The 26,749-nt window shown below is 51.1% G+C and overlaps 1 protein-coding gene across 2 annotated transcripts; it reads right to left on the reverse strand.

Moving 5' to 3' along the window:
• Positions 1-3,689: 3,689 nt before the first annotated feature.
• CAD (carbamoyl-phosphate synthetase 2, aspartate transcarbamylase, and dihydroorotase) lies at positions 3,690-26,726 on the reverse strand. Of its 2 annotated transcripts, XM_070572988.1 has the most exons (45): positions 26,433-26,723; positions 26,045-26,184; positions 24,049-24,178; positions 22,585-22,727; positions 22,270-22,411; positions 21,902-22,073; positions 21,515-21,700; positions 21,218-21,330; positions 20,792-20,937; positions 20,386-20,517; positions 20,012-20,245; positions 19,658-19,879; positions 19,270-19,458; positions 18,877-19,001; positions 18,564-18,694; positions 15,617-15,729; positions 14,913-15,157; positions 14,442-14,688; positions 13,970-14,068; positions 13,558-13,782; positions 13,292-13,474; positions 12,880-13,098; positions 12,436-12,603; positions 11,631-11,813; positions 11,410-11,514; positions 10,717-10,956; positions 10,393-10,474; positions 9,917-10,083; positions 9,594-9,758; positions 9,287-9,418; positions 8,867-9,068; positions 8,294-8,484; positions 8,059-8,199; positions 7,739-7,840; positions 7,200-7,296; positions 6,857-6,907; positions 6,551-6,595; positions 6,277-6,446; positions 6,092-6,166; positions 5,347-5,559; positions 5,016-5,141; positions 4,668-4,823; positions 4,480-4,581; positions 4,174-4,268; positions 3,690-4,065 (listed from the first exon to the last, which is right to left on the reverse strand). In XM_070572988.1, exons 1-45 carry the CDS (start codon positions 26,512-26,514, stop codon positions 3,963-3,965), a joined length of 6,729 nt encoding a protein of 2,242 aa, XP_070429089.1. In that variant the 5' UTR covers positions 26,515-26,723; the 3' UTR covers positions 3,690-3,962. The 2 variants fall into 2 exon arrangements, with proteins under 2 accessions (XP_070429089.1, XP_070429090.1); XM_070572989.1 differs by lacking the exon at positions 6,857-6,907 and having other exon boundaries at positions 26,433-26,726.
• Positions 26,727-26,749: the final 23 nt, after the last annotated feature.

A 26,749-nucleotide genomic window follows, 5' to 3' on the forward strand; every position in this document is an offset into this window, starting at 1 on the left:
GAACTCCCACGCCCCCTGGAAGACTTTCTGGTCAATTCCTAAGTGGGTGCCTCACTACTGGGGAGAAGGAAAGTACAGCCATCAACAGTCTCCCCTACCCTAGCTTAGAGCTGTGCTCCTAGGGAAAGGCTGCAGGCTCCTTGAATGGAACAGTTTCCATTCTTAAAAGAAAACATAAAACCTTCCCAGAATAGGAGCCAGCCCCGTAGCTGAGTGGTTAAGTTCACGGGCTCTGCTTTGGCAGCTCAGAGTTTCAGTGGTTTGGATCCTGGGCACAGACCTAGCACTGCTCATGAGGCCATGGTGAGGTGGTGTCCCACATGCCACAACTAGAAGGACCCACAACTAAAATACACAACTATGTACTGGGGGACTTTGGGGAGAAGGAGGAAATAATTTTTAAAAAATAAAATAAAATTTAAAAACCTTCCCAGAACAGAACAGGAAAGTACTGGGTAGGTGGGTCTCCAGGTACACCCCATCCGAGTTTCCTTCTCCCATTTGGTGCTGTGCCCATGGCACCTGGTCCCAGGGTTTACTGCCTGACTTTCTCTCTGACCCAAACAGTTTGAACATCCAATTCCATTCTCTTGTTCCCTTTGGCTCAACCAAGATAGACTATAAATTTTAAAATGATTGTAGCCAAAAGCCTAGGGAGAAACAAAAGGGAACCAAACCCAGGAAATAAAAGACAGTTAAAGCTTACCAAAATAAGCAGGTTTCAGATCCTAGAACAGCAAACTTGCTTTTCCCTGACCGTGAAGTTGGCCCAGAGGTCGCCTCTGCTCCCCTCCATCCCGCCCACCGGCTGCACCAGAGCAGGGTTTGGATCAGGACTCTGTCACACAGGATGTCTGGGAGGCACGGTGATGGGGTGAGAGTGCACTAAGGTTGCAGATGTGCAGATTACCCTTGAAGGGAGGCACAGCTTTCCTCGGGTCTGCCTCCCTAGCACCAACTCACGGCCTCGCACTGAGGAGATGCTCAGTAGTGACTGGGGGTGGAATGGCTATCCCCATCTCGTCTAGATGCTGCTGCCAGATTAGTCTTCCCTATGCACTCATTTCATCCTGGCACTCTTTCTCTGTTCTATACCTCCACCAGCCAACCTCCCCCTGAGTCTCCTAGATATTGTTCCAGAATTACAGATACCTACCAATGTTACACTGAGAACTTCCAACTCTAGCCTTTCAACTTAGAGCTCTAGGGGCACTGACTTGCCCATGGTTAGAGCTTGTCAGGGACAAGAGGCAGGAATAGGATGAAGGTGGCAAAGCTCCAACTGGAATACCTATTTTGAGGGGATTTTCTTCTTCACTAGGGTAGACAGTGAATGGTGGGGGGAAATGACTCTGCAGTGATAATAAATGAACATGTTAGGTCAGACTTCTTGTCACAGGGAGATATCTATAAGGGGTTCATCCAAAGGCAAAAACAATGTTAATATTTATGAAGTGCTACAACAATGCTTAGCACACAGAGCTATGTTAACTTTTTTAAAAAAAGAAATAGATCAAATCTCTTAAGTATCTCAGGAAGAAAGACCAGGATTTTAAAAAACTTTTCATGGTTAATTATAATCACATGGAGCATTTAAAGTTGTTTCTCAGTGGATGTGGAACAGGCTCCGATATGGGTATTTTGTTTAAAGGGCTGTTTTCATTTCTTGCTGATAGTGTCTTTTATTTCCCAGTGTAATAGGACCTCATTTCTGGTTGTAAGGGAAAGAAGTTTATTCAATTTAGAGCTGTGTTATGATTAGGAGAGCCAAAGAAAGGATCAGGGCAGGAACACCTCCCACCACTTAGCAACTGACTAGAATGTGTATGCCGCTTGGCGGCAAACAGTGCTTCTACTTGAGGATGAGGCTCTCCGAGTTCTGTGGGAGCTTGTGTGTAACAGATTCCCAAGTACTTGGGAAAATAATCTCTGACTTGTTCACATAGCCTAAGAAGAGTAACTGAAGCTCTAGAAATGAGTAGAAGGGTTCTATAAATGATATTCTCTTTTCCAACCAACCAAGTCCTCCAGGCACCTGAGGGAGAACTTTTCAGGGTCAGGGTTTGGAAAGCCTGGGAAGGGTTAACATTAGCGGGAAAGGAGAGATCTCAGAGGAACAGACAGTGTTATGCTTAGCCCCACCATTCTTCAAACAGTACCTGTGGCTATGAGTTCCTATTTCTGTTGGAATCTACATCCAAACCTCTTGGTCTGGTCCATCAGACTCTCGACCCTAACAATACAGAGTGGAAATGCCCTGCTGGGTCTGGGGGTATCTCCTCACAGTGCTGCAGACACAGAACTACCACTCTGATGTTCAAGCTATGCTGGAAGTAAGATTCTTCATCCTCTTCCCATCTACCTGCCAAAGCTTGCCCCTCCCTCCGGAACCAGCCGAACCCCAACTCCCGTGGGACTTTCTGACTCCAGATCTGTGCTGATCTCTTTTCTGAAAAGTGGCTCCACACAGACACCTTAGACTTGTTCTCTGGTTGTTTAGATTTGTGTGGTTTGTCTCTCCCACTGCTTTTGGAGGCCCTTAAAGCCCAAAATGACTTTTTTCTTTTTAATAGAAAGATGGGTTTGAAGTCAAGTGGTCCTGTATATGAATCCTAGCTATGTGACTATGGGCAAGTCACCCAGTAACTTTTCTGAGCCAGTTTCTGCATCTTTAAAGACAGTTAGAAGGTTGGTATAAGATTAAATGAGAATATGTGTAAAGTTCCTGCTCACACTAAGTTTTCAAAAAACAAGTTCCTTCACCTTTTCCCATTCCTGTGACACACTAATAGCTCACTGCAGGAAGTAGGTTCTTCCTGAATGATGTTGGAACAGTTTGGACCATCTTGTGCCAACATGCGGCAGTTCAATCTGTAGAAGTCACTGGATGCCCTATCACCTGAGGTCTCAAAATTGAGGGTGAGAATTATCTTGTTCATCCTCTACCTTGCACATGGTGCTTTGTACCCAGAGGGTGCTAAATTAAAGTCTGCTGGATCAAGAAATTTCTCTAATGCTACTAAAACTCGCAGAACGGAATAGCTCACAGACTTCGAAAGATCCATGAGAGCCCTAACCTGCAAAGATCCATGAGCTACTCACCCCAGTCCCCCTCCCTGGAGTTCCTAAGCCAAAGTGCTCCTCAGCCCTCCATGGCGTCTGCCCCTCTGTCCCTAGGCCAGTCTGAAAAGTCCAGTGTCAGACCGAGGCTCCCAGGGACAGCATGTAGGAGGGGCTCCTACACTGACGGCAGCTGGAGAACTCCAAGGCGAGGTTTTGAGGACACAATGGCTACCTCAGACACTGAAGGAGAGGACTAACCAGACAGAGGAGAGAAAAGGCCTACAGCACCAGGAACCTCAGCAGTCAGGACCCAGCTGCTCAGCCTTCCTTTCACCATGACTTGTGTCAGAACTTTTGAGTGTAATCTAACTGAAGAAAGAGGGCTGGACATGGATCAGTGTAGTGCAAGACTCAAAGAGCACCAACAGAATACCAGGCTCCTGCCAGAAGCCCAAGGAGACATACTGAAAATGCTCAGCCTGGCTGCTCAGCCTGGGCCAGAGCAAGAGCCTGCCCAGAGTGGTGCTCTCGTATTTGGGAAACTGCTCTGGTTTTCTAGAGGAAAGCTCTGCCTGTTACACTTAACGTTCTATGCTGAAGCCAGATACAAGCAAGGAAGCAGGAACTAGAAGCAGTTCAGCTGTTTACTAAGTCAGTAGAAAAGTCACTGTACAGATTTGAGGTGCAATAAGGGAGAAGGGCCCAACTGGGCCCCACCCCCATGCTAGAGAGCTCCAGTCCAGTCCAGTGCTTTAAGTGTGGTCTGCAGGTGTGCGTATCTGAGCATGTGAACTATCTGGATGGCCCAGAGCATCTACTAGGTGTGCTGCCCCCGTAGGGGGCACCAGATTCTGTGCCCAGCAGTTGGGCCTGATGAGAAGAGGCTGAGCAGCCGGGCCCTAGAAGCGGCCCAGCACTGTGGCTAACAGAGCCATACGTATGTACATGCCATTCTCGGCCTGGCGGAAGTAGGCTGCTCGGGGGTCTGAGTCCACCTCCACACTGCAAGAGAAGAAAAAAGTTACCACACAGTCCATGATGGCCTGTCCAGGACTAAGTGCCCTTCCACAGCCAACCCCCAGCATATCCTCAATTTTGACACCGTGTCACCTTATCTCATTGACGCGGGGCATTGGGTGCATCACCACCATCTTCTTCTTGGCCCGGGTCATGATGTGTGGAGTGAGTATAAACTGGCCAAAGCACTGTGAGGCAAACAGGAGGCCCATCAGTGCCTCGGGTCAAGGGTGGCTATGAGGCCACAAGGCTGGGCTCCCCTGAGGCCCCCTCCACACCCATACAGAACTATCACAACTGAGGGGCCCCAATCAAGCTCCTGGGGCCCAGCCTTCCTGGTTGCTAGTCTGGATGCCTGGCAGCTCCAGCCCTGGCTTCTCCTCAAACTCCAGCACTCACAGCTTCATACTCCTGAGTAGAGCCAAAGCGTTCCTTCTGGATTCGAGTCATGTAGAGCACATCTGTGTCAGGCAGCGCCTCCTCAATGCTCTCAAATTCCTCCTGGAGGGTGAGGCAGAGCCAGGCTGAATGCAGTGCCAGGCTCTGCCTGTCTAACCCATGTCACCCTTGGCCTGCCAGGACCTTACCTGCTTGGTGCCACGGGAGGCCACAAAGTCCCACACATTTGGTGGCATGTGCAGGCTGGGAGGCGCCACGTAGCGCAGGCTGACACGATACTGGGTGAGCAGGCAGGCCAGGGAATGCACTGTGCGTCCATGCTTCAGGTCCCCCACCATTGTGATCTAGCAGAGGAACCCAATCACCAACAGGGCCCCTAGACTGAGCACCCCCCCTCCCATTTCAAAGCTTGCAGCCTTAGGATCAGGACGGAGGCCCTTTGATGCAGCATGCTGTGGAACAGAGAAACTACTTCCCACTGCCTCCCTCTCCACACCTTCCCCGGGCAGGCCTCCAACCCCTGCCACCACTCTCACCGTCATGCCATTGACAGTCCCAAGCTCCTCCCGGATGGTGAAGATGTCCAGTAAGGCCTGGGTGGGATGCTCTCCAACCCCATCCCCGGCATTGATCACTGGCCTCCGGCAGTGCTTGGCTGCCAGCTGTGAAAATGGGAGTAAGGAAGGAGAATTCTGTCTTCTGCATCTCAGTGGCCCCACTCCCTGGCACCATCCCACTCTTCCTGGGCCCCCTCAACTCATCTGGCCTAACCTGAGACTTGTAGTCACAGAAAATGTGAGCAGAAGGGACCTCACATCCCTGGGTCCAGCTTAGTCAATCATGTCCTGGTGCAAAGGCCAACCTCACCTCCACTGCCCCAGGCTGGGGGTGCCGAAGCACGACGACATCGGCATAGCAGCTCATGGTCTGCACTGAGTCAGCCAGGGATTCGCCCTTCTGGACAGAGGACGTGGCTTCTGAGAAGCTGAGCACAGCGCCCCCTAGTCGGGCCATGGCTGCCGCAAAGGAGCTGCTGGTCCGTGTGCTCACTTCGTAGAACATGGAGGCCATCACTTTCCCCTGGAGAGACGGCAAGAGTCAATGTGTACGTGTGTGTGTTCATCTTGGGGAACGCGCAGGCTGCTGCTTGCCTCCCCAGCTTATACAAGAGGGGAGCTGAGAGAACCCCCGACCCTCCCCATGACTGGTGTAGCCTTCCTATTTCCACCATTAGTATCACTCTGAGCTAAAGGTTCCACCTCCAAAGAGCCATTGTTAAGTGTGTGAATGAGACACTCATTCTTGAGGAGAGAAGGAAATCTCTTGGCTCTCTCCCATGAACACATCAGCACAGATCAAGTGACCAGATGGCTGGGCTGACGCGCTGGTGCTCAGGGCCTTGCAAGTCAGCCAAATATTGATAAGAGGAAGGCAAACGTGGGAGAGGATGACCTAGAGCAGCAGGACGTTCCAGAGCAGAGGCCGAGTTACCTGCGGTGGAGGGTGTGGACTCCCAAGACGGGACCTGTGGTAGGGGAGGGAGATCCCTCTGACCACCGCACAGCCCTGCTGACAGGGGCCTGGAAACTCAGCCCACAGCCCTGACCCTGACCTTGAGGATGTCGAGGCTCCGCTCCTTCTGCACCATCATACGCAGCGTGTGTGCCACATTGAACAGGTGAGACATCTACGAAAGACTCCGAGTCAGCTGGAAAGGCAGTTGCCCCCAGAGGTCCTAGCCCCAACTTTCCAGACACTCAAAGCTCTGGGTGTCCCCTTCCTCCTTCCCCCAGGCACCTGATCCTTGGTGAACTGCTGGACGGACAGGATGTGTTGGCCCACTAATGAGTGGAGCAGGGGTGAGGTCTGGGGGTGCAGCAGGCCAGGGGTCCCCAGGTTTTGGGGTGATGCCTGTCTAGGTACTGGAGGTGGAGGGTAGCAGGTGCCATCAAGGGTTCCCAACAGCTCTGCAGTGAGGGACAGGACAGAAGAGACTGGTCAGAGGGTTCCTCCTACCCAGGTCAGATCAGAGGTCCCCGAGGTGAGCGTGTGTTGTGGGGCAGTCTCTCACCTGGCTCAGCTGCCTTCCGAGCAGACTTGTCCTTTGGCTCCTCAGCTGCAACAGGGCGACAGGACAGATGTAAGCCTGTGGTTGAGGTTTGCGAAGAGCCCCCACTTCCCCACTGGATCCCAGTGTCCGTGTTAAACCAACTCACACCACAGTAGCTATAGCAGGTTAGGGGAGGTAGGACACGTGATTTCCCATGACAGCTATTGTGTGTGAGCAGTGGTGCCCTCCCAGGACCCTCCCAGGTGACAAAGGGATCCTAGGCAAGGGGAATGGCCAGGCTCACACCAACCAACAACCTGGATTTACCCCACTCTCTGCTGCCCTGCGGGTTCCCAGCTCCCAGGAGGAGGAACACAGCTGCCCACAACAAAAAAGGGCCTGTGAGAAGAAGCTGTGGGATGCCTACCTCATGTTGGGCGGACTGATTTAGGCAAAGGAGGGTACAGTGGATCAGACTAGGATAAAGGGATGGTGGGAAGGGCAGGGCAAGTGGACAAAGGTGAGCTGCTGGAAAGGGAGGGCCTGGACCACTCCTAGGCCACTGAACTCCTAACACCGGTCCATCCAGGACACTGTGGGAAGAGGAGCCATCCCTCCACGTCTCTATGCCCAAGTGGCCCCACCCTCCACGTCACAGGACCTCCCTTACCTGGCAGACCTGGGTCAGAGGCTCGGTGGATTCGGGGTGGCAGGTGGAAGCGGCCATCAGGAAGCCCTGGGATGCCCCGGCGGGGCCTTTCGGGTGTCTGGAGAGACATGAGCCTAGACTTTTGAAAAGTACTGACCCAACGCCTCCTCAAATTCAATCCCTCACGAAAAGCCAAAATGCCCACTGTCCACGTGGACTCCATTCTCCATCATCTCACCTCAGCTCCACCCTTCCACTACACTGTCCTCGACACAGGTAGACAAACTGGCCTCTTAGAAGTGTGTGCTAGCCCCACAACAGGCCCCCAGATATACCTCTGGTTGGGTTAATAATGGCCTTCTGTTTCTCACAGATAGCCTCCTCAACTGAGAGTTAATTTGACGTTTTGCAGTAGACAGAGAGATGGGTGGTGGAGATTTTAACTGTGAAGTGAAGAGCATTCCACCCCTCAACCACCAATCAAAATGTTTATGCTGCAGCCCTGCCCCTGGCTGCACCCACGCAATACCCACATCCTGGCCCCAAAGCAGTATGAATACCGTGGTTATCTCACTGGCAGCAGGAGCTGAGGGCGTGAGCTGGGGAACTGCCCCCTGAGGCCACTTGCGTACATCCTGTCCATAGCCTGGGGGCACCAGAACCTGCAGACAGAAGGCAGGGGCAGGTGACTGAGGAGGAAGTAGAGAGCCAGACTGGGATCCTGAAGGAGTGGAAGCCAGCAAGAAGAAAAATTGCCTTTGGGTACCTGTGCCCACCACGTACAGGGCAGCCGGAGGAGGTCGTGGGACTGCATGGATTTGCTGGGTGGGACAAAAATGGCACTGGGGAAGGTGGGGAAGGGCGTGGCGGACACAAGTACCTGCCCGTCGATATAGGCGACCTCCCCTCGTAGGACTACACGGCGGACTGTGCCCTTCACCTTCTGCCCTTCAAAGGGTGTCCAGTGGGCCTTGGAGAAGGGCATGTAGCTGGGGACTGTCCATTCATGCTCCAGATCCACCTGCCCAGAGTCACAGGGTAGGCTAGCAGAGGGCCATACCATGGAACAGATCCAAGGGTTGGACGGTCCCCACCCCAAGCCCTCATCCCCACACCTCCACATAGGTGTCCTCCTGTGGGGGCAGGTGAAAGATACGCCGAGGATTGTGGTGCAGTCGCTGCAGCAGGTCGTCCAGGCTGAGCCGGCCCTCGCTTACAGCTGTCAGCAGCAAGGGCAGCATGGTCTCGAGCCCTGGGAAGCCAGGAGGAGGCCGGGGCCCACACTTCTCCTCCAAGGTGTGGGGGGCTGAGAGAAAAAGAGGATGTTCCTCAGGACCAATGACCTCCACAGCTGGGAAGTCACATACACCACCAGGACTGCACTGTCTCACCACCAACCCTAAGGCTGATTTTTTCTGGAAATTGGAAAATAGGGAAACCAGGACTGCTGCCATCTTCTGGGGCCCACACCTTCTTCCCATATTCTCTTATTTATAATTTTACTCACTTGCTCATTCATTACTTTCCTGAATATTAATGAAGGTCTATCACACACCAGGCACCACAGAGGCTGGGGTACCCCTCAGATCAAGTCCCAGTGCTTGTGGAGCCCAGAGTGCTGGCCCAGATTCCCTGAGCTGGGGCATGAGCTCTTCTGGGTCAAGGAGGCACATTCTGGGCCCTCTCACCGTGGTCTGAGGCGAAGCAGTCGATGACAGCCATGTTCTCCCAGAGGGCCTCTACATCCTGGCGGGAGCCAAGTTCAGGCTGGACCTGCCCCTTCCCGGGCCCCAGGCGTTCCAGATCATCGCGGCTCAGGAACAGATGGTGGGGTGCCACCTCGCAGGTCACTGGCAGCCCCCGTGCCTTTGCAGCTTTAATCAGCAGGATCTGCGGGGAGAACAGGTAGAGGTAGAGGAGGCCTCCCTCTACGCCTTGCCCTACAAAGTCCCTGCAGCCAACCATTCCTCTAGGAGAGTTACGAGGCAGACATGCTGACGGTGCTGGCTCCAGGCTTTCCCTGACCCTCTCTTGCTCCCAAGGACTACCCTGACCTCTTGTGCTACTGGGAAAGCATTGGGGCACTGGGACCTCTGGTGTTCTCTCACCTCCTCCTTCCGTGCCACGTGACATATGTGCACTGAGCGCTGGGTCAGTTGAGCCACCATAAGGATGGCGGCGACAGTCTGCCGCTCCGCATGGGCCACAATGGGGAGGTGCGATGGCCAGGTCTCGAAGTGCTAGGGGCAGGAAGAACTCTCAGGGAATGGACAGAGCCTTTGATTCTCTGTGCTCATCAGAGCCCAGAGTCCTCATGGGGCTCTCCTGACTCCTCACTGCTGGCAACCCACTCTGTGGGGCCCTCAGGCCAGGAAGCATGGTGTGGCTGCCTCCTCCCACATGCCCACTCCCTACCTCCATCCACTGGGCCACACTGTCCAGCCGCAGCTCCGAGAAGGTCTCATTGAGGTACAGTTTCAGCCCTGCAGCAGACCCAGCCACAGCGCTCAGGGTCCCTGCATTTTCTGATGAGGCTCCGAGGAATAAGGCAAAGTCACAGCGGGCGCCAGCCTCTGCTAGCTGGAGAATCCATAGGAGATAAGGCCCATCAGCATCCATGCCAGCCTGGCACCAGTGGCATGGGCCCCTCAGGAAGGGCAGAGGGAGTAGGGCTCAGGGAAGCAGGGGAGGTTGGTGGGGGCATGTAGGTCACATGAAGCAGGAAGGCAAGGGCTCACCTTCTGGGCCAGGGCCAGAGCAGGGGCATCAATGATGGGGGGCCGGGTGTTAGGCATGGCACACACCATAGTGACACCCCCAGCCAGGGCAGCAGCTGTGCCTGAGGCAAAGTCCTCCTTGTGTGTCCCACCTGGTTCCCGCAGGTGCACATGGACATCAATTAGTCCTGGGAGAACATGGAGATGGTAAGATTAGAGGAAGATTCAGAGATGCGAAGGGTATCAAGGAGATGAACTGGGGTGGCAGGAAAATTCACAGCAACTAATAAAAATAAGAAGTGGCAAGGTTCCTCAGTCAAGGGCACTGTGGATCGAGAAACAAAAGAGCTCAGAGTGAGAAAGATTCTGGGGCCTGCACACTCTATAGAGTCCAGGGCAGGGAGTGGGGCCCACAGCCATCATCTATCACACCCAGGATCTCTATGCCAGCTGCTACTAGTGTCCAGAAGCCAGGTTCTCCCAAGAGATACACTTACCAGGTAGCCGCACAAGCTTTTGGGAGGTCATGCAATCAACGTGCACCTTCAAAGGAGGGGCTGCCCCGATCTGGCCTAGGGCCTGCAGGTGAAAACCATGGTCAGACCTGATTTAAGGGCATCCTGGGAGTTGTAGGTAGGGACTGGGTTTTCCCATAAACCAGGCTCCTACCTCTCTATACACACTTCTCTCTGTGGCCACAAAGCTTGACTATTAGCAGGGCTGCTTCATACTGCGATTTCCCACCCCCTTGACACATTCACTTCTCCCTCCTCCACCAATAACACTGGCTGTCTTCCTCCCAGAACCTAGGTCTTGGTTACCTCCACAAACAGTTTGGTGCACTTGATATCGATGATGAGGGGCACGGAGAAGTCAGCAGCCAGGCGCCGGGTGCGGTAGCCCTTGGTGACAAAGGAAGAGAGACGCCGGCCCCCGGCCCCACGCATTGACAGGTTAATCACTAGCTCGAAGTGATTCTCAGCCAGCTGGTCCAAGATGCTTCGCTGTGGTGGGCACTCACCATCCACTGCCTCGTCAAAGTGCCAGTCCACAGCTGTTACCTGTGGCCCAGAGACAAGGTCAGGGCCAACCTGAGCTTGGCTGGTATAAGGAAGGCAGCTTGAAGGGAGGAGAGGTGGCCCAGGAGCGCATGAGGAGACTGAGGACCGACAGGGTGGGGACCAGAGCTGCGTCTATTTGCAACTGGCAAAGTATATTTCTTGACAAGAAACATATCTACATTATGGTTACCAAGGACTCTGCAGAAGGAGCCTACACACGTGTACATATAGAAACAAAATTCTGGAAGGAAATATACCGGAACGGTAACAATGGTGAAGAGACTGTAAGGGATTTTTTTCTTTTTTCTTTTCTGTATATTCTACTTGCTCTACGTGGAATATACGTGATTTATACAATAGCAATAAAAGCAAGGGAAAAGGGAGAGAATTCTCTGGTGCTTTCACAGCCATGAAGGCGGGGTGGTGTGGGGTCGGTCTGGGGAGCCCCGGTACCTTGACGCCGTGCTCGTTGTAGTAGTCAGCGGTGCCCAGACTGGCGTAGAGGCTGTAGCCCAGGCTCTCCAGCAGCCGCACAGTTGGGAGCAGCTCGCTCTTGTTCTGAACCGAGCAGAAGGAGAATGAGATGTGTTTCTCTCATCTCCCGCTTCAAGGTCAGCCCTGGCCCCGAGAGCCAAGGCCATCTGCCCCCACCTCCCAGCCCCCGGTTTCTGTACCTTATAGCTGCCAATGGTCAGCAAGATGTTCTTCTTGGGGATCTTAAAGCCAGTGCTAAGCATGGCCTTGAGGTAGGCCTCGCAACGGCTCTCCCCAAAGCAGGCCACTTCCCCAGTACTGGTCATCTCCACACCCAACACCACATCAGCACCCGCCAAGCGGGAGAATGAGAACTGGGGCACCTGAGGGAGCAGGATGTGAGAGAGGCCCAGGCAGATGGGGCCCACCTCCCCGCACCAGGAGAGGCAGGCACGGTCCCCTCCTTGGTCTCATCCAAACAGGAGGGTGAGCCCTCCCCGCTGCTGCTCTACATGTGCCCTACACCAGTCAGTCAGCTGCTTCCCAAACACACTCTGGGTCATCCCTCAGCTTCCACCAGGCTATTCCTTGGCCTTGGAATACTTCCTCAACAAGCTCTGCAAACCAAACATCCTGACCATCCTCCGAGGCTCAGTGCACATACCAACTCCTCTCTCAAGCTTTCCCAGGTCACTCCTTTTGGAAGTGGCATCTCCCATCTGTGAACTCCTTTAGCATTTTGTTTACATCTTTACTATGTGGTTTGTCAGACTGTTCTATAAACAAGCTGTTTGGGATCCAACTTCTCTTGCCTCCTGTTACTAGAGCAGAAGCTCCTAAGGGACAGAGACTATCTGGTCACCCTCATGGCCCAGCGATGCTCTGCCTACAGTAAGTGCTCGGTTTACGTGTTGACTGACATAGAATATGTGGGGTAAGTGAACTCTCTTGCACTACTTGTCTCCCCGCTTCTCACTCCTAACCCGGGGTTTCACTCCTCCGTACCTTTACCCCCACGACTCCAGAGCCAGTCATGAGCCCCACAGGTTCCACTTTTTCGCCCATGATGACCCGTGTGGCCAAGGCTACTAGGTCCACGCCTAGTGTCTTGGAGACGAAGGGGAAGGAGCGAGAGACACGCACGTTGCATTCGATAACTTTCAGCTGGTCGTCCTGGGGCAGAGAGGGATTGGTCAGGCCTTCCGCAGGCTGGGCTTGCTGCCACTACTCCACTGACCTTGACTCTTCCCCTCACTCACCGTTCTGTGGGTAATCAGCCTGGGACAGGGGTCAGGGTGACTTACTGTCACAAAGCCTGACAACAATGTGGGCCCTAGCCGTGACCCTTTCCCTCCAGCTGTCCTGCCTATTCTGATGAGGGCAGGAGACAGAGCAGGGATCCCTGGCGCTGTGGCCCTCTAGTCCCTTCCTTTAGCCCCCTCTTACTACCTTGGCAATGAGCTGCAGATTGAAGGGTCCCGTGACCTGTAGCTCCTGGCCCACAGCATGCACAATGGCTTTGATCCGCTCCAGGGTTTTGGCAGTGATGTCTTGTGGTGGGGTCACCAGTGTGGCATCGCCTGAATGCACACCTGCATTCTCCACATGCTCAGAGATGGCAATGGCTGCTACCACGCCATCAGAGGCCACAGCATCCACATCAATCTCCTAGTGGGGGCACACAGGGCAATGGGCAAGGGCCATCTTCCTTTCCCACTTGCCTCAGGATGTCCCTTCCTTGAGAAGCCCTGGCACAATCCATCCTTCCCAGCCCCCTGTGCCTACAAATTTCTGCAGGACCAGAGAGGGAAGTCTGTAAGGCTGGAAGCCTGCCCTCGGAGACTTGTCTGCAGCCTCCTACCTTGGCCTCCTGGATGAACTTGGAGATGACCACAGGGTGCTCCTTGGAGACAGCGGCTGCGCTGCTCAGGAAGCGCTCCAGGTCCCCGTCGGTGTAGGCCACATTCATAGCAGCACCACTCAGCACATAGGAGGGGCGTACCACGCAAGGGTACCCCACTGTTTGGCAGAACTGGCGAGCAGACTAAGGGTGCAGGGAGCTTAGCTGGGTTGGTCACACACCCCTGACATCATCTAGCCTCCAGCCCCCACCAGGTTCCAGCTCACCTCTAGGTCACTGAGCTCCCTCCACTGAGGCTGGCTGATACCAATGGTGTCAAGGAGCCGGGAGAACTTGAAACGGTTCTCAGCTGAGTCGATGGATTCAGGGGAGGTGCCCAGTATCCGGCACTGTTGCCGATGCAAAGCCATGGCCATGTTGTTAGGCAGCTGGCCACCCATCGACAGGATCACGCCTTCAGGGTTCTCCAGCTCATAGATGTCCATCACCACCTACAGTGCAGGAGGAGACAAATGGCGGTAACAAGCGGGGTCAGGGATCTGAACCCTCTTGCTCATTGCTCCTCACCCTCCACCCACTTCCCCTCAAATCCCACAAGTTCCAAAGAATCTTAGGTCAGTAGCCACTCCCACTTGGCCCTGGCCACCTAGGGTAATGGGTAGCCTTCATCCCTCTCACCTCAAAAGAGATCTCATCAAAGTAGAGTCGGTCGCACATGTCATAGTCGGTGCTGACTGTCTCTGGGTTGTAGTTCACCATGATGGTCTTATACCCCATCTGCAATAGGGAGGGGAATGATATTTAGCAATTAGGTGGGAGGAGGAACATGGAGAAACTAAGCCAAAGCCCCTACTTCAGAGAGTACCACCTCAGCTTCCTCTGAAATAGCTGTACAGGACACCTGCCTTGGGAAGGAAGTAGGACCAGCACTGTACATATCTGAGAAGTAGGTACAAAGTGTTGGAGAGGAGCTACATGCCCCATGTGGGGCACAAGATGGCCTAAGGGGACCCCCCCCAACCCAAAGCTCTATGACAGATGTAAGGTGCAGCAACTAATAGAAAGTTCAAGAATTAAGTGTGGGTGGAAGGCAAATGCTGGAGCTGAATAGAACAGTAGAGAAAACGGTATGAAAGACTAGCTCTTAGACCTTTCGGAGCTGCTGGATGCAGCCCACAGCACACCAGTCAAACTCAACGCTGGAGCCGATACGGTAGACACCAGAGCCAAGGACCAGGACATGAGGCGTTCGAAAGGTGAGGTCATGGCTGGTGCCCCAGTATGTTAGGTACAAATAATTTGTCTGGGCTGGCCACTCAGCTGCAACTGTGTCAATCTGTTTCACCGCTGGGCAGATCCCTAGTTCCTGACGCAGCTTGCGAACAGCCAGCTCTGTGCTAAAGGAGAAGAAGGGTCAGAAACATAGACCCTGGGAGTGGAGTACGGACTGAGTAGAGGGGTGAGATCCCAGGGCAGGGATCAAAGAGGAAATATCCCGGGGACGAAGGTCAGAAGCCCCCAAAGCTCCTGATCCTGTCCCTCCCTTCCGAGGGCCCCTCACTGGTATAAAGGTTCTCTGCCCCACGTTTCTCAGCCCGAGGCCCTCACTGCCATCTCTGACCTCAGAACCGCAAGGGCAATCTGCTTGTCTGAGAAGCCAAGGCGCTTGGCCTGGTGCAGCAGGTCTTGGGGCAAAGGCTGTCCACGATGTTGTTCCAGCAGCTGGGTGTGTGCTATGATCCGCTGCATTCGGTGCAGGAACCACCGATCGATGCGTGTGAGTTCGTACAGGCGCTCCACTGAGTAGCCAGCCCACAGAGCAGCTGCCACCACGAAGATCCGCTTATCTGTTGGAGTCTCCAACTCCTAATGGGGAGAGGGCAGACAGATGGATATGGAAGGACTGTGCAGAGGTGGATGCCAGAATGTTAAGCAAAACATTCCCAATCTACTTTTAGTGCCTCAAAAATCCTGACAGCAAGAGTGCTACTGTCTTAGGAGAGAAACTAGAGACCAGAGAAGAGGCTCTGCAACTGCAAGACCCTGGATAGAAATCCTGGCTCTGCCCCTTGCTGGCTGTGCGGCTTTGAGTAAGTTCCACAACCTCTCTAAGCCTCAACCTCCTCATCTGTAGAAACAAGTCTAATAATACGTCCTCATATAATGATAAATGAGATGAAATCATGAAATTCTCAGCAAAGTGAAAACACAGCAAAGGTCTAATAACGATCACTGCTGGTACTACAGGTAACAAGCTCATGGGCCATGGACAGAGAGAAGCAGGTCCATTTTAGGGGTGTTGCCAGGGGGAGGGAAGCCACTTACCATATCACTGACTGGCTTTACCGTGTGATCAAAGCCCGCACAGTTCTCATCCACCATGCGCAGAGCCTTCTGGAAGGCCTCCTCAAAAGAACGCCCAATGCCCATGACTTCACCTGGAGGAATAGGACGTAGGAACTGAATGCCTGGGGACTGGGGGCCCACGGGGTAGGGGGAGGTGGCGGCTGCGGGAGGGAGCGCCCAGAATGTCTATGGTTTACAGTCAAGCCTCCAGAAGGTTCTCAGGGCAAGTCCCATAGTGGTGGGATTTATGGTGTTTCATTATTGAGAAATCTCAAACTTGCAGCTCTTCTTCCTACCATTTTCATGTTTTATTAGTGAATATGGAATTAAAATGCGTAAAATGGGCACGTGGGTACTGAAACATCCACTTGTGATGGGATATTGGCCCATCACAGTGGCCCAACCACTGGGGGGTCTCCAGTTATCTGGGTTGCTTTACTCATACTGTGATGACACCATCTGGGGTCTGTCTCATCCTTTAAAACTTTTAAGAAGTCTGGATAACAGGAAGATGATCTCACCACTCTTTGAATCCAGCCAGAGCTAACCACATTTACAACTGTCATTTTAGAGTATTTCCTTCTGGACATTTTTCAGATGTATGTTTTACATATGATTATAGTGCACAAACAAGTTCTATCCTGCATTTTCCCTCATCATAAGCATGTTCCCACATTGCTATGTGACACTGCCAGCAGTGTAATTCCTGTATGACTATCATAATTTAACTGCTCACTTACTGAAGGACATTTAAAGTGTTCATCGTTCTAAGTGAGGCCGTGATGTTTTCTGTGCTTCGGATTATCTCCTTAGGATAAATTCTCAGAAGTGCGGGGGCAATGAGTAAGACAAATTTTCTGGCCCTTGATAACTATTAATTGCTTTGTGGAAGTTTCTGCTTTACAAAGTATAAGTCCAACCAACTTTCTACAAAGTATGTATAGTCATTTTAAACAACTTTTACTAATAAGCAAAAGTACTGTTTTATTTTAACTAGATTTCCGTTTATTAATAAGAGGAAATTTCTTCCCCCCGACCAGGTTTGCTTATTGATTTCCTCTTCTGCAAAGTTTTGTTCACATCCTCTGACAATTTACCCTAGGGTCTCCAAGTATTTCTTGCCAATTGTATTTTTCTATTTACAATCCTAATAGTTGCTTCTTTAAAAAATTTTTCGAGGGGCCAGCCCAGTGGCGTACCGGTTAAATTCATGCACTCTACTTTGGCAGCCCGGGGTTTGCCGGTTCGGATCCCGGAAGGGGACTCACACACCACTCATCAAGCCATGCTGTGGCAGCATCCCACACACAAGACAGATGAAGACTGCCACAGATGTTAACTCAACAACAATCTTCCTCAAGCAAAAAGAAGAAGATTGGTAACAGATGTTAGCTCAGGGCCAAACTTCCTCACCAAAAAAAAAAAAATTTTTTTTCCAAAAAACCAAGATGCTAATAGTAGTGTTAAGAAAGTGGATTATGAACGATTTTATTCAATTCCTTTATAAGGTGGTTATATTACAAAAGTTTTTATTTTGGGTAAAATAAAAACATGCATGCCTAGAAAAATTCTGGACTCATATAAATACACCCAAATTAACCTCTGTGTGACAAGACTGCTAGTGATTATCCTTCTTCAGTTAAAGTGTCTTTTCTAATCTGTCAATGATTCATGTATCTTACTTTATAATAAAAGTTAAAAAAAGTTACCCAACAAAATCATATTCTAAGGTGGCTTGAATAGACGTAAAATATTTAAGTGTCTCATCTAGGAATCAATCTTTGTCCTATTTTCAAGCCACTGCTTTTAGCCACTATTTAATCATGGCTTCATTCCCATGTTTATTATAATTTTCATATAACAGAAACTAATCTCCAGAAGGAACAACTTGGCAGTCTTTTTTAAGATTTCTAAAAATTCTGAAATAATATCTGAGCTTAGAGTTACTTATTTAAAGGCTACTAATGCTCTTAATGGAAATCTGGAGCACAATGAAATGCCCTTATCCTTAGCTGGGGGCATTTTGGTACATGTGCATGCTTGTTTTGCTCAAAATGTTTCAGAGGACAGTCTAAGGCAACCTGAAAGGGATGCTATAGGGAAGCACATTCACTCAGTTCCAGCATACTCTACCACTGCTTGGAGGCTGTTTATTTACCCATTCACTTTTCAGGACAAAATTTCTGTTTTTATGAAAAAAGTCTCTGATGTCCTGATCTGATCTTAAACATTGTGTTAAAAAAAAAAAAATGTCGTTTAGTGACCAGGCAAAAAGTGCCCAGAGGGGGAGATATGCTAAGAATGGCTGCCACTGTGCTGACCTGGATTTCGAAAGTTCACAGGAAAACAGCAGTCATCGTTTCCCTGAAACATCAGTATTTAAACAAGCATGGAAAACAAAATGTCACCGGCGTGAACACCTAGTAATGAGGCCATGGGCAAAACGCCATGAAATGCTGTGGTGCCATTTCACAGAACTGTCTCACCGACGACAGGCAATGTAGGGTAACAGGAACACGCAACTAGGGACCAGGTCTAGCTTTCAGTTCTTGGCTCTGCCCTCTACTCAGCCGTGACATTTTCCTTCTGTAAGCACCTCAGCTTGCTCATTTGTAAAATGAGAAGATGAGACAGTCTGATGGCTACCACCCCATTCCAGAGATTCTGACATGCCATCAGGGAGTGGAGGTGGCATGTCTATTCTGACATAGTTTCCAGATGCCTTTGAGCCCCACTCCTGATGAGGACTACTATCTCAGTTTGAAATGTCCCTATTCTGAGAACTGTGTTCCCATGAATTCAGCTGCTAATATAGAAGCTGAAAGGCCATGCCAGGGAACTAACTCTATAACACCCTAGATTCTTGAGATGGGTGGGACCCCGTGGGTGATCTAGGGAGAGGTCTCTTGGGGCATGTCTCTCTCACCAACGCTCTTCATGCAGCTGCCAATCTTTGTGCTGACACGGAGGAACTTGCTGAGGTCCCAGCGAGGAATCTTCACCACACAATAATCCAGGCTGGGTTCAAAGGCTGCTGTTCCTCCTGTCACTGAGTTACTGGGAGCCATCAGGTAGGAGTGGCAAAAGGACAGAGCAGCAGATGTAAAGGGGGAGCTTCCAGATAGCTCTCTCCACCCCCACACATCCAGGCCAATGTCCTTTTCGTATTCCCCATCCCATGAACATTTTCTTCAGCTCCCCATGCCCTTGCCTCCCTGATCTCTCCCCAACCCTTGTACCTGAGCTCAGGCAGAGGGATGCCCAAAGCCAGCTTGGCTGCCACATAGGCCAGTGGATAGCCTGTGGCTTTACTGGCCAGGGCAGAGCTGCGGGAGAGCCTGGCATTCACTTCGATGATGTAATACTAAAAAGAGACCAGAGAAAGAGTCACCAGGTAACTGGCCAAGAAAGCTCACCTAGGAGAGGTCTCAGAAAGGCAAGAAAATAAAGCTCTCCCTGAAGGGATGGAGAGCAAAATCGCCCCCTGGTCCCTATGACCCAACCCTACCAAAGACAATCCCAGCTTCTGCTCAAGTGTCTTTGGGGCCTAAAGGCCTCTCAGCCTTGAGGCCCCAAAATTATGGAAGAATGTCCAATAGCTAGACTATCAGCTCCAGGGCCTAGAGTCTCACCTGCTCAGACTCGGGGTTCAAGGCATACTGGACATTGCACTCCCCAACGATTCCAAGGTGCTGGGTCACCTTGATGGCCGTCTGCCGCAGCAGCTGGTACTCCCTGTTATTCAGCGTCTGGCTCGGAGCCACCACTATGGACTCACCAGTGTGGATGCCCAGTGGGTCTAAGTTCTCCATGTTACACACCTGTGAAGGGAGGGTCCTAGGGAGGTCACTGCCAAAGGGAGTCAGGAGAGGCAGAAGGCTGAGTCCCAAGGTTCTGTTGCCTCTGCCACCCATCCTGGTTCTGAGTGACATCGAACCCTCAAAGACCCAAGCCCTGGTTTCTGCTCTTACAAGCACTCATACTGCCTGACACTAACCCCACCCTTCCTTCATCACTCACCGTGACACAGTTGCCATAGGCGTCTCTCACCACCTCATACTCAATCTCCTTCCATCCCTTCAGGGACTTGTCTATCAGCACTTGGCTGGTATGGGCAAAAGCTGTGGCCACAAGAGCAGAGAGTTCCTCCTTGTTGGAGGCAAAGCCAGAGCCTAGGCCACCCAGGGCAAAGGCTGCACGCACTAGCACAGGGTACCCTAATCGCTCGGCGGCTGCCTGGGCCTGCAATGAGCAGAAGAGACAAACAACAGATTAGGCCTTGAATGCCTGCTGTGCAGAAGGTTCCTGGTCCCAGAAAAAAATAAGATATAAAGAAAATGACACATTCTACCTTTTCCCAACCACCCCGCGAACCTGTTCAAGAGAATTTGCCGCCTCACTGGGGGCTATATGCTCTCCGATCTCTGCCATCCTTGAGGCAAAGGCACGTCGATCCTCAGTCAGCTCAATGGTCTTCACAGGTGTACCCAGGACCCGGACCCCATACCGAGCTAGCACTCCAGCCCTGGTGAGCTCCACACCACAATTCAGGGCTGTCTGGCCCCCAAAAGTCAGCAACACGCCATCCGGGCGCTCATTACGGATCACCTGAGGAAGGAGAGAAGAACAACAGGCATTAAGACCCTGGGGTTAGGGAGTGGATCAAACAAGTTTAGAAACCCAGAGTGACCACAGGATCCCCTGTCCGCATGGGTCCCCTCCTCAGTCCAGCCTTACCCTAGTCATACCTGGGTTACATAGTGAGATGTTATGGGAAGGAAATAGACCTTGTCTGCTAGCCCCTGGGAGGTCTGCACTGTGGCAATGTTGGGGTTGATCAGCAATGTCTGGATGTTTTCCTCCTTCAGGGCCTTGATTGCCTAGAGGAACAAAAATGGCATATCAGCTTCAACTGCAGAAAAAAGATTGTAAACAGCTTTAGACTGGCCTTTCTCTTCCTCTTCTTTCCCTCCCTGTACTCTTAGTCCCTAATAACTGACTTCTGTTCCTCACCACCTCACCTTTCCACACATTCCCCAGATCTTGTTTCATTTCCTCCCTACAACCAATGTTCACGTCTCAGCCCTTCTCCGTAAGACTCTATCCACTCCTGAGGGTCACACATCCAGAGGGGTGGGGACGGACACGCTTTACCTGAGAGCCTGAGTAGTCAAACTCTCCAGCTTGCCCAATGGAGAGGCCCCCTGAGCCCAGGATCAGAACCTTTCGTGGTGGTGGAAGCCCCGAGCCTGGGGTGGGAATTCCACGGGGACAGAGGCGCTCAGCCAGCCGTTCTCGAACTGCGGAGGCAAAAAAAGTCATAGAATGTTAGAGCTGAATGAGACATGAGTGATCATCTAGATTAACCCCCTCCCTTTACAGAAGAATCCAGAATAAGTCATGCCTCTAGTGAGTGGCAGAGGCAGAACCAGAACCCAGGACTCATGACTCTGGAGTTCCTTTCAATAGAAACATAAATGCATTACTTTGGCTTGGTTGCCTTCCCACCCCACCCCCTTAACCTCCCAAAAATCTGACCCTGTTCTTAGTTCCACAGCCCAGATTTGCTGAGGCACTTACCTGTCTGGCCCCCAGGGTTTCCAGCTGTGGCTTCTTTCACAGTTTCCAGAAAGATATCAAAAAGAAGTTCCATATCTGAAGGGCCAGCTCGGTGCTCTGGGTGAAACTGGACACTGTTGAAGAGATTGGATTAGGAAACCTGTCATCATCACCGCCCTGGGCACTGGCAGCCTAGGAGGAGGGCAGTGGGATAGACAACTGGGGTCCACTTCTGTGCTTTACTTTTTCATCTTCAAGTCACGGGAGGCCTCAAAGCTGTACAGAACCAGTCACCCTGCCAGAATCACCCAGGCTCACCTGAAGAAGGGCAGGCTGTCATGTACAATGCCTTCACTGGAATGATCGTTGGCATTGGTGAAGAGAGGAAGCCAGCCTACTGGCAGTGAGTCTGTTTCCACAGCAAACCCATGGTTCTGGGATGTCAGAAAGCAGCGCCCAGAGCCCACCAGTAAGCATGGCTGATTATGGCCGCGGTTCCCATATCTGGAGATGGAAGTATGCTGAGTCACAGGCCTTTCACTCTCCCTCCACCGCTGTACCAAATCCAACTCTTATTGGTCTCACGACTCTCACCAGCCCCTGCTCCTGTTTTAACACTAGTAAACACCAACTCTATTTCTATTCCCAAGACTCCCCACCCCTTATGTCAGCAGTGTGGGCCCTTCCTCTTCCCACATGTCCTACCTCATCTTGTAAGTCTTGGCCCCAATGGCTAAGGCCAACAGTTGGTGTCCCAGACAGATCCCGAAGACAGGCCGGGGATTAGGCTCAGATAAGACACGGCTCAGTGTGGATACCACACTGGGATAGGAGGCGGGATCACCAGGGCCATTACTCAGGAAGAGACCCTCATACTCTGGAGAGGGCAGAAAAGATGACATCAAAACCAGTAGTTCAACCAGAGAGACATACTTGCAGCCCTTACCAGTAGAGCAAAAGCCCTTATCTCCATCTTCTTCCATGCAATTCACACTGATTTTAGCAACTGGACCAAGGGACTGATTTCCCCCCATGCTGTTGTCTGTGGGCCTGTACAGACCCCAGCTACTCACCCTGGCTGTCTAACACGTGATCCCACGGTACCACAGTGACCTCAGCCCCACGCTGGCACAGGCATCGGATCTGATTATACTTGAGGCCACAGTCTAAAGCAAGGATCCGAGGAGTACCTCCTGCATGGAATACCCGTGGAGCCTAAGGAACAACGGGCAATTGTTGGCAGCTGTGATCCATGGGTATCGATATGCACACACCAACCCACACCTTTGAGGCCTCTTTTGATTCTTCCTCAAATATTCACCCCAGTTATAGGCAGAAGATAGCTACTGTGCTACAGCTTGCAACACTCTCCCACTCTACTTCTGTACCTTAATGGAGACCTCTGGCACCAGGGGGCGGGCATTGGGGTCCAAGAATGGCAGGGCTGCAGGATCTGTCCCATCCTGGACCAGCTTTCCCAGAAGAGACCCTTGCTCTCGTAACTTCTTCGTCAGCTCCCGAGTGTCCACTCCTGTCAAAAGAGCACCCTCTGAGATTACACTCCCCCAATTCATCCATGAGGTTAGACTTCCAGGAGCACTTCCATTCCAGAGCCCTGAGTCACACACGGCTGTTCTATGGGCACCAAAATTCTGGGCCATCCTGATGGAGTATACTACCATGAAATACTCTTGCCAAAAATATCACATCTGAGTTGAACTGTGACTCCTGATTTCTCCGTTTACAGAAAATAACACCAAGGGACAGAAGAACATAGTAAATGACACTATAGGAATATAATTAACAAACTGCAGACTATGGGATACTCTAAAGGAAAACTGATCTGTTTTTGTCAAATAGGTTACAAGGCCCATAGATTAAAGAGAAACATCAACAAAATGCAATGTATGGATCTTGTTTAGATCCAGATTCAAACAGACAAACAGTAAAAAAAAAAATTTTAGGGTTCGGCCCGGTGGCACAGCGGTTAAGTTTGCACATTCTGCTTTGGCAGCCGGGGTTTGCCAGTTCAGATCCTGGGTGCAGACACGGAACCGCTTGGCACGCCATGATGTTGCAGGCATCCCACATATAAAGTAGAGGAAGATGGGCACGGATGTTAGCTCAGGGCCAATCTTCCTCACCGAAAAGGGGATTGGGGCTGGCCCAGTGGCGTAGCGGTTAAGTGCGCACATTGTGCTTCGGCAGCCCGGGGTTCACTGGTTCAGATCCCGGGTGTGGACATGGTACGGCTTGGCACTCCATGCTGTGGTAGGTGTCCCACATAGAAAGTAAAGGAAGATGGGCATGGATGTTAGCTCAGGGCCAGTCTTTCTCAGCAAAAACGAGGAGGAGTGGCAGCAGTTAGCTCAGGGCTAATCTTCCTCAAAAAAAAAATTTCTAGAAAATTTTAAACATTGCATGGATATTTGATATTAAGTAATTACTGTTAATTTTTTAAAGAAATGATGTTATTGTGGTCATATTTTAAAAAGGATTCCTTTTTCATAGATATTGAACTATTTGTGGATGAAATGATACAATATCTGAGATTTGCTTCAAATTAATCTAGAGGTTACAGTAGTGGTGATGAAATAAGCTGAGCCCTGAGTTGATGATTATAGAAGCTAGGGGTTCATTATACTATTCTCTCCTATTGTATGTTTGAAATTTTCCATCTGAGCAAGAGCTGTTTCTTCCCCCAGCCCTGGACTCCAATCTAAACTTTCCAAATTAGATACATCCTACTACAACCTCGGACTCAAGTCCCAATAGTGCACAGAGATCTTCTCTTGATTCTTTCCATCCAGGAATCTGTGCTCTGCCCAGATACACCTATGCTCATGCCATACCTTGCAGGCCAGGTATGCCATGCTGTTGCAGCCACTCGTGCAGGGTGCAGGCGGCACTCCAGTGGCTGGGCGTGGGGCAGCACTCTCCTACCACCAGTCCTGCTACATGGATCCCCGAGGATTCAAACCACTGTTAATAGAAGGACATAATCATGAGGAGCCCAAGGCCACATAACTGCCCGTCATCTTTTACCACTGTACAGCATGGACCCTTTCACACACACTGAATGACCTGTCATTCCTTGAACACACCAAGCACCTCATGCTTTTGCCCTTTACCAATAATGCTGTCATCTATATGAAACAATGAACCCATGGGCCCAGGGTGCCTATTTAATAACTGAAAGTGTCATTTTCCTTTTTCCTTTTCTTTTACCCAAAACTGAGATCACAAATCTCCTCTTCTGTGAAGCTACCCCACTCACCCACGGCAGCTTGTGCCTCCTCCCTGGAGCTCCCCTAAGCTCACTTTATTTCCACTGTTCTTGCTATTTATACTGTATGATGAATGCGTCAGTGTCTTCCTCACAGAACTGTGAACTCAAGAGCAAGGTGCCTGACGTATGATAGCAGTCAACGAATATTTACTGAGTGCCCACTTGGCGCCAGACATTGTAACAGATGCTGGGGCAGGAGCAGTGAACATGAAAAAAACAAGGTCCCTGTCTTCACAATGTTAATCTGCCACTTAGGGAACCTGAGAATTAATAAGGTAACATGTAAATAAACAAGATCATAATTACAGAGTGTGACAAAAACAGAGTGTAAGAGTGGTAGGTGCACAACACACTACTAAATAAAAACAAGGGTTCAGGATACAATATTAGGCATGATTATATCTCCCCTCTTCATAGACGATCACCGTTAAAGACAAAAGATAACACAAATTGGCTACCCAACAGGTAAGCACTTAAGTAAACAGAGAAACAGTTCCTCTATGTGGGAGGGAGTGGCTTATTTAAATTCTATCTGCTTAGCAGTTAAAGGTTTAAAGGAAGATGGATATTGAGACTGCTCTTTAGGGATCTGAAGGAGAGTTCAGCAGAACCCTCACCGCTAGGTGAACTAGTCTGCCCGTGGACAAGTGCATTTACAGCATATGTGCCACAAAAGCATCTGTGGTGGGTTGGTGGCTCCAGGAGGCCTTACTCACTCTAGTTCTGTCAGAGCCTCAGTTATGCAGGTTTATGAACTCAATTTTGTCATTGTGTCCAGTTGACAAAGCTGAAGACTGACATACGTTAACTGAGATACTACACCATAAACTACAAGGTAGTCTATTTATAGGTTTGTGATGAGGGATGGTCCTTTCCAAGAATAACAAGTGTGTCCCTCACCTGGAGCTCCCTCTCCTAAGCGTCAGGGTGACTGGGAAGGCAAATTAATAATTAAGGGCTCAGTAAGCTGGAATCAGGACAAAAAGAATTTTGAGGAGTACTGTACCTAGGCTATGGTGACTTCCACTATTAACTTGGGTCGATTTTTTTATTACTTGAACTCTCAGAGGGCAACCTAGTTTCCAAATTTCAGAGGACGAATAGGGGAAACCTCACTGTGGGAGGAAACTAACTTTTTTCTTATCTAGAGGTAAGAGCTTTCCTGAAAAGTGGTAGAAAATGAGGCAAGGTAAAGAAAGTAGGCTTAAGAGATGATAATCAACTTCCCTGGTTTGGTAGGGACCCGCTGTCACTGGGAGGAATGTGACCCTAGTTTCCCGTCTCTTTCCCACTAATCTATATAATCTTAAAGCATTGCTCCCATCACACGACTCTGCTGCTAAGAAGTCTTCACTGGTTCCTTACCAAAGTCCAGATTCTCTGGCTTGGCCTCCAGCAGCACTCTGTGCCTCTCAAAACACTTAACAAGCTCTGCGTAGTACTTGTCTTATCACTTCTGTGTGTATCTTTGTCCTCTCTAGGATGCCTAGCAGAATGTCAATGTCATCACTAATTACTGACTTGAAAAGGAATGTAGAGAAAACATTGAGTGTGGCTACCTTGCTGAGACCGAATTCATCCACTTCATCTGGGGGGATGCCATAGTTGCCGACCAGAGGATATGTCAGCACTAAGATCTGTGCTTTGTAGGAAGGGTCAGTGAGGGCCTCGGGGTAGCCGACCATGCCAGTTTGAAACACTGCAAGAAAGAGGAGGGCTGGGGCTTAGGCAGGGCACCCTTCGGAAAACTGCCCCGCGCGATGAGAATGCCCCAACGGAGGCTGTCTTGACCGTGAGGGATGAAATGAGCTGGGCTGGAGACATGGGCACCGAATGGGGGGAGGGGGTGCGCAGGCGGGAAAATGACGGGGTCTGGGCAGGGCAGGCTGGGCAGAGAGAGGCAGCAGAGAGTGGGATGAGGTGGGCAGCCGGCCCGGGCTTGCTTACCCACTTCCCCGGCAGTCGACATAGCGGCCCCAAAGGGCTGGCCCCGCAGGACCGACCCATCCTCCAACACCAGGGCCGCCATAGGAACGGAGCACAAAGCTGGGGGCGCGCAGAAAAGTTGCAAACGCAGCAATTCCCAGCCGGTGCGGAAACCACGTGAGGACGGCGCGCCAGGAGAGGTCCACGTGGCTAGCAGCACTGGCGACCGCAGAGAGCACTGCGTGGAAGCCGCGTGAGCTCAGTTTGCACCCAGCAGACTGCGGCGGCGCGGAAAAAGGCCGCGTGAGGGGCGGGGCCAGGCACGTAAGGGGCGGGGC

This window comes from Equus przewalskii, chromosome 14 (assembly GCF_037783145.1).
Source record: "Equus przewalskii isolate Varuska chromosome 14, EquPr2, whole genome shotgun sequence".
NCBI lineage: Eukaryota > Metazoa > Chordata > Mammalia > Perissodactyla > Equidae > Equus > Equus przewalskii.

What these genes read in the sequence shown, in the direction of transcription:
- CAD (XM_070572988.1), bottom strand. Translation starts at nt 26,514, where the DNA reads ATGGCGGCCCTGGTGTTGGAGGATGGGTCGGTCCTGCGGGGCCAGCCC. An exon ending in TCACGTGTTAGACAGCCAGG is followed by an intron (nt 22,074 to 22,269) that starts GTGAGTAGCTGG and finishes TGCCCTCTCCAG; the next exon opens with AGTATGAGGGTCTCTTCCTG. An exon ending in GGAGCCTCGACATCCTCAAG is followed by an intron (nt 5,560 to 6,091) that starts GTCAGGGTCAGG and finishes CCGTCTCTCCAG; the next exon opens with GGGAAAGTGATGGCCTCCAT.